Source organism: Rhagoletis pomonella, unplaced genomic scaffold (genome assembly GCF_013731165.1).
Source record: "Rhagoletis pomonella isolate Grant_MI unplaced genomic scaffold, Rhpom_1.0 Rhpom_scaffold_00007, whole genome shotgun sequence".
Lineage (NCBI taxonomy): Eukaryota > Metazoa > Arthropoda > Insecta > Diptera > Tephritidae > Rhagoletis > Rhagoletis pomonella.
The window spans coordinates 19941480-19948812 of record NW_023458561.1 but is presented as its reverse complement, the minus strand read 5'-3'; the positions used below and the strand labels follow the sequence as shown (position 1 = coordinate 19948812).

At 34.5% G+C, this 7333-nt stretch overlaps 1 protein-coding gene and 1 non-coding gene across 2 annotated transcripts; one reads left to right on the top strand and one right to left on the bottom strand.

Annotated features, from left to right (window-relative positions):
* Positions 1 to 289: 289 nt before the first annotated feature.
* On the bottom strand, positions 290 to 1186 carry LOC118743646. Its single transcript, XM_036476410.1, has one exon. The coding sequence runs from the start codon at positions 1177 to 1179 to the stop codon at positions 466 to 468; it is 714 nt and encodes a 237-aa protein (XP_036332303.1). The 5' UTR covers positions 1180 to 1186; the 3' UTR covers positions 290 to 465.
* A 5770-nt stretch (positions 1187 to 6956) lies between these two features.
* Positions 6957 to 7030, top strand: Trnat-agu. Its single transcript has one exon. It is a non-coding gene; the product is annotated as a tRNA-Thr (tRNA).
* The last annotated feature ends 303 nt before the right edge of the window (positions 7031 to 7333 follow it).

The following is a 7333-nucleotide window of genomic DNA, read 5'->3' as shown; positions in this document are numbered from 1 at the left end:
CAAAAGCAGATGTGTGTATGTATACATTGGTTATGCGACAAAATAGATAAGTAACGTAAGTTTCACTTCTCCAGTGTGGCCCAGGCGCACTTGTCTTTTTTGTTTTTGGCATCGAGTTTCAATCTCTCTTCAGTTTTTTCGGAACCGTTTTTTTTGCATCGAGTTTCAATTCTTTTATGACTGTTTTGAGTTCTTGTAAAGCCCGGACCGGTCGGTTCGTTAAAGGACCCGGTTCTCCGGATTCGGTACTCGTGTTCTGTACTTCACCACCGGCCGAGCATTACACAAGTATACACGGTTTTGGATCTGGGCAACTAAAAGTGGTTTTTAAGTCAATTTATGACGCTGAATCCGAATCTGCATTCCGTTTTTTAAGATTGATTCTAGTTTTTAATATAGTCAATAAATTCATTTTTTAAGATTTTTGTCAAATAATATTCATTTTATTAACTTAAAAGTAACAAATCAGAAATGAAGATTGGTGGGACTTTGCCTTTTGTATTGTTTAGTATCTGTTTCGCGTATTAGAGTCCAACAATAGTCGCTCATCATGCCTTCATCCCAAAATCCTTGGTATCGTCTTTCAATGTTGGCTAGATCTTGGTGTAACCGCTCTCCCTGTTCGTCGCTCGTATCACCCAAGTTTTCGGGAAAAAAATCGAGATGGGAATGCAGAAAATGCATCTTTAGAGACATCCGAGCTCCAATCTTGCGATAATTTTCCAACATATCGCCAATAATTTCCTCAAAATTAGGGGATTTGTGATTACCAAGAAAGTGGTGAACGATATTTTGAAAAGATGCCCACGCGGCTGCTTCATCGGGCGTTAAACATTTTGTAAATTCTTTATCAGCCATTAGTTTTCTAATATCAGGTCCGACAAATATTCCTTCTTTGATTTTTGCATATGACAATTTAGGAAACAACTTGACTAAGTACTGAAAAGCCGGTCCTTCACGGTTTAATGCTTTGACGAAGTTCTTTATAAGACCAAGTTTAATGTGAAGAGGTGGCAGGAAAATGTCTTGTGGATTTACAAGTGGTTCAGCGGAGACGTTTTGCTGTCCAGGCTCATATTGAGTACGACTTTGCCATTCTTTCCTCACATAATGATGTTCAGTTGCGCGGCTATCCCACAAGCATAAGAAACAACAAAATTTGGTGAATCCAGATTGCATCCCAGTTAAGATGCTAATAACCTGTTGAAATAATATAAAAAATAAGTGTTTTCGATTTAATTTTCACATATTTTCCATTTATGATCATTGTATTTGATGAAGCACAGGATCTTCCGCATTGTTTCGTAGCATTCCTTCGTTTGTACTGCATGAGCAATCGGAATAGATGGTTTGATATTCCCGTTGTGGAGAAGAGCAGCTTTTAGGCTGTACTTGGAACCATCAATGAATAAACGCCATTCGTTTCGATCGTAGGGTGCATTCATTTCATTAAATAAACCATTAATATCGTTACAGAAACTTATGTTGTCTTCTTTTTTGAAGAACGGTCGAAGTGCCTCATTTCTGTTTCTGTATACAGTAACTTTTGTTCGAGAGTCTAGATTTTTCCATTGCTGCAGCCGTGATCCTAGCAACTCTGCTTTTTGTTTGGACAAATTCAAATCACGAATCAAATCGCTTAGTTCATCTTGCAAAATTAAATGTGGCCCTTCCATGACAAAGTCGCTTTCACTGCTCGGGGGTGATGGAGTTAAAGTTTCCAGGACGTTTGCACTTATACTTCGATAAACTGGCAATGGATCATTAGCAGTACGTGGAACTGGCTTGGATACTGATGATACATCAGGATAATTATATTTTGCTAATTTTTTTGCATTTATACCCGTAACTTTCATCAAACAAAAGTAGCAATCATCTTTATGGTTTTTAGGTTCTCTCCAGAGCGCTGGCATTGAAAAGGAAAAGTACTCACGTTCTCCCGATGACCACTTATACAGCTTTGTTTTGCATGCGTTACAAATAAATTTCGGTCTCCATGACTTATGAGTGTCTGCTACGCTGAAACCAAAGTAGTGCAGATACGCATCTTTGAGCGCATTTGTTATTATTTTGCCACTTTTTTTAATCATATAACCACCACAAACGTAACAAAAACACTTTGGATCAACTTTACAACACTGTCTCTGCATTTTTATTTTTATATAATGGTGTTGATGGTTTAGAATATATTTTAATTCTGAGTCTTAAACTATTTTACATTTGCTTATATACTAAATCTTAAAACTATGTTCCTAAACGTAACTATACTTGTAAGTGCGTTTGTGTATCTAATGTTAGACAAAGGACTAATTTTAATGTCTTCTTAGTTTATTCTATTGTTTGCTTCTATTGTTCTATTGATTCTATTGTTTGTTTGTTCAAAGGCATTGCTTGAATATTAAGAAACCATCTGTTTTGTATGAAGGTTGTTTATACTTATCTTTCCTCAAGTGGACTGTATGTGTGTACATATGTGTGTATGTGTGATAGGTTTAGGTACCTTATCCTGTTTGTTTTGTAAGTATGTATGTATGACAATATTATCTTAAATTCTAGTGGACTGTATAAATTTACTTATTTTAGAGCGGCGTAGTTATATGTTCATACTTTTATGAACATTCTGCCATTTTTACTTACTTATCAAGCAGTGCCACGATTTAAAAGCTGCTATAACAGCACAATGGTGCTATCATGCGAGATCTCGGAAACTAGAATCAATCTTGAAAAACTGAATGCAGATTCGAATTCAGCATATCAAATATAGTTAAGAATCGCTCTTATCTGCTCAGATCCAAAAGTTGACCTGAATTTGTAAACTTGTGTTATTTAGCCCATACAAGTTGCAGTGGACGCGCAGCGTAACACTTCCTTGTAATCGCCGCGAGCGTAGTCCGAATTCAATGCTTCAAGTAAAAAGTTTTTGCGTATTTCTATTTTGCCCACCGACAGTCTTGTTTTCACTTCTTTATCCAATACCACTACCATAACTACGGTGACCATCCGCCCTGTATTATACGGGTCAGGCCTCTTTTTCGTCAGATGTCCTGGAAATTTATTTATTTCATACGGACGCTAAATGTTCCGTATTTATTTTAATGTCCCGTATTTGTGCCGTATTCTATATTTTGGTGCCGTAACGGCTCATAAAAAGGACAGGCCTGTGAACCAGTTTTTATTTTTGAATCTGAACGCTTGTTATTCGAATCGAGGACCACATATGTAGTTCTGTATGTGGTTTCTGAAGTCATAAAAACTGAGTATTTGTGAGTATGAATCAAGATTAGACGTTAATGATTATTGTTAAAATTTTACTAGTACATATTTAGCTTTTCAAAGTTTTTTTTCAACGCATTTCACGCTGAATATTCTGTGTGGAGTAAAGCATATTGAACAGTTAGCAGCAATAGGGCAGCTGTTTTTACTTCTGTCGAGAATTTCGTCTTTAAATTGTCACGTTTTCTTAAATTTTACTCTAAAATTTCAAACTTTGTTTACGCATATGGATTCCAAAATCAACAACAAAATATACACAGCTTCCTGTTTTTTCTCGTATACTATTACCAGTCCAATGTGCCGTGATGTGGAGGCATTTTACAAATTTTCTGAGAATAGAAGATATTCATTAGTCGAAACTACGCCAAAAATATTTTTACTGATTGTATGGGGGGTTGTACCCCTGTGGAAAATATCTCTAGTTCTAAACTGGCGCGCTTCTAGTACATTTAGACCCATTACCTTTTCTATAGTTTCGAACCAGTTCTAAATTCGTCGGTTTAGATATAGATTTCTAAAAATAAAATTGTTTTTTTTTAAGTGTCACATCTCGCTGCTTTTGAACTGGTGGCGATCTAGTTACTATCGGCGATAAAGATCTAGGACGTAACTACAAATTTGGTTCACCAGTTCGGGGTTTCCATACAGGGATGTAACTTCAACCTGAGAAACTCCAAATAAGAAGGCTACAATGAGGATTTTCTAAAAGTAAAGAAGTTCTCAAAGATGGAAGGGAAGTGGACCCCTTCAAAGGTACGCTTTGCAATTCCGCTCGTTCCGGGTGCTATTCACTGCATTGCGCTTTTCAGAAATCTGAGTCTGAAAATAATCCGTTGAGTACCACTAGATCTCCAAAAGTAGTCGAATAGTTTCATCATATTTCCCTGCCTAGGAATGTTTGTAACAAATTTTTCCGTCATTGCCATTATTGTTACATACGATGACAAATACGAAGATGAATACTAATGCGAGTACTTAAGCTAATATTAAGAGTAATAAAAATGTCTGCAGTATGAAACAATGTTGCTAACTCGTGAGACTTCGCGCATAATTTGGGATTTTCGCACGATATAAGGGCACACGGTATTTTGCGTGTCATTATGGGATTCCTATCTAAATAATTTTTTTTGGTTTATTTCGTTTTTTAATTTGCTTTTCAGTCATTATTACATCTCTTTATTCAAACATATGTATCTTTCAGTAATTTCTCTTTAACCATTACTTTCAAAAGTTTCAAACTGTTAACTCTTGAAGGCAGATATCAGTTTAAGATGAAAATAATAAAATATAAAACTTCATTATGTATATAGTTTACATAGAAAGTTTTAATTTTCCCAAGGCTGACGGGTGAGACAACGATGACACCCGCCTCTCTGAGTTGATGAATTCATTTCCCAACTTTAGACAAACTATATCTAAATATTTCACGCATTGCGGGTTTCTCGAATAAAGTCAATATAATTTTAACGTTAATTTTATGGTTTGATGGCACATTATATTTGAAATAAAAAAAAAAATAAAACATTTTAGCTAGTGACGGGTGGGACAGAATTTTGTGATGGTTGGGATACATAGTTCGTGAGTAAAAAATGAACACTACAGATTTGATATGAATATTTATTTAATTTTTAGTAAACAAGACCTAATTTAAACTATAGAAAGCTTACGCATTTGTAATTTAGGTTAAAAAAACACATATTTTTATGTGAGGGGTAGGACATGTAATAAGCCTTTCTTTGGGCGCTGATAACTTTTCCATTAATTTAGTTTTGTAATAACTCAGCACTGTTTAAAAGACAATGCGTTTTACTTTCTTTTTGGATAATTATTTTTTGCATTATCATCTTCAAAACACGAGAAAGGCCTTGTGAACTTGATACAAAAAAATAGTAGGTACTATATCAGAGATAGTCGCATTACGGCTGTGTTTGTAATGTGCAACGCAAAAAAGTGAAAACCGCTGAACAGAAAAGGGAATTTCGAATTTAAAAATGAGATAAACAAAAACCTTCGCAGTTGGCTAGTATGAAATGAACTAAAAATGAATCGAAGTACTGTGGTTCAGTCGCCCTCCCTTTTTTGTTTTTCTATTGATCTATTAGAAATTCATCGTTTCGAAAAGGTTTAAAGTGCATGTTTTATTTTTACCCATTTATGTTCAATAAAAGGGGAATTATTTTAACCAGCATCGAATCCTTCTGATTCGTAAGAAGTTTTGCTTTGATTTAAACACGCAAAACATTTTATTTAAATATTTGCAAAACGCTTGAAGAAAATGGCTGTAAGAAGTTTTTTCTATCCTGTAAAATTAAAAAAAGGACTTAGCAATTTTTCACATGAGCCAGCAATATGTACATATTTATGTGCTTCAAATTTTAACTTGAATACTAATAATAGGGGTCTACACGCCGACCTTGGTACTCGGTAGCTCGGTGTTCAGAAGTTTTTCCCCACGTCCTTTGTTTATGTAAAATTATTTTATTATCGGTTTACCGATTACCGAATTATCATAGTGGAAGCGTGACAATTTCTCTGGTAGTTGGTAAACTGCAATCAGCTGTTCGATATATAATAAATATATTACATTTTTATATATTTAAAAGTATAACGCATACATATGAGAATGAGTACAATTCATTAAACTTTCTTTTACAATTTTTTTGGCAAAAGCTACGAATAAACTGTTGATAAACCTAGTTTACCATACTAACAAAAGTAAGCTGAAAAGGACGGTCGCAGTTGATAACATTACCGAAGACCAACTAGCAGCTTACCAAAACTATCAAAATGGGTGTGACGACCCTTAATAATATCATGTATTATACATTAAAGTTTAGCGGCTGTGGCTCCGACACTGGCCTAATTCTTTTACGTAGGGAGCTTATCGAAGTAAAAATTAATAAAATGAATGTCAAAAGCATAATTAATAATTTTGTATTTTAATAGAAAATTATCAAAGAAAATCCGTGCAATCTAAGTTGGCCATAACACCAAAACACAAATGTCAGAAAGCATCAACACATTAAATGATGTGGGGGATTCGCTTTCTATTTTCTATTGCACTTTCTATGCAAAGTTGCAGTGCCATTTTCATTGAAATGGGATTTTTATCACTAAAGCCTCCCAGTGGAAAAATGTAATGTATAGTAATCGAAAAAATAATAAGTAAAACAACCCTTTTCACATTCGAAAATGCATTTTCCCCCCAGGGCGATGTCCTAAGAAAAGTGGGGCATTCAATTTTGCATTACCTAGTATCGAGAAATGAATGTGTTTTAATACGAATTTTTTGAAACTTTTTGAATACATTAGAATGCTGATTACATAGTTAGCAGTAATATAATCGAGAAATCATAAGAAACACATTATATTATTTATAACGCATGTAATGCATTACTACTTTTCCGACTGGGTTACTTTCATTTCGACCATAACTACTGTCCTTAGTCTATAGAATTCATTCTACTAAATATCTTAAACACTAATGAATTGCTGTGAGCACTTATTTACACGAGCATACAACAACAAAACGCCACACTTATATTATCTATTGTCAAGTTATCTATGATTTCTGATTTCTCATGAAAGTTTGATTTATATATCTTCAATATCAAATAGAGATATTTTTAGATTTTCGCCAGCTCTACGTTGTTGCTATCATATTTGTTCGCCGTCATCAACTGGGCGCCGTGGCTTAGTTGGTTAAAGCGCCTGTCTAGTAAACAGGAGATCGTGAGTTCGAATCTCGCCGGGGCCTTCAGTGATTAATGTCCAAATCATTGCTACTATTTTTATTTTTTTTTAGCCGTGCATTCATTCTTACCTTTTAATTTGAAGCTCATTTTTGTTGGAATACGTTTTGAGTGTTTCTTAGTAACTACATAGAGAAAACTGTGACCTACGGAAACGGGAGGATTGTCTCTATGAAAAGTTTCTACAGTAAAGTATAAAACAGCCGAAAAAACGAGCTAAATTCCATGGAGATTCCTTAATGGTTTTATGTGAAGTTTCTTATTAATTTTATTTATTATTATTATTTTATTAGAATATCATGAAAATC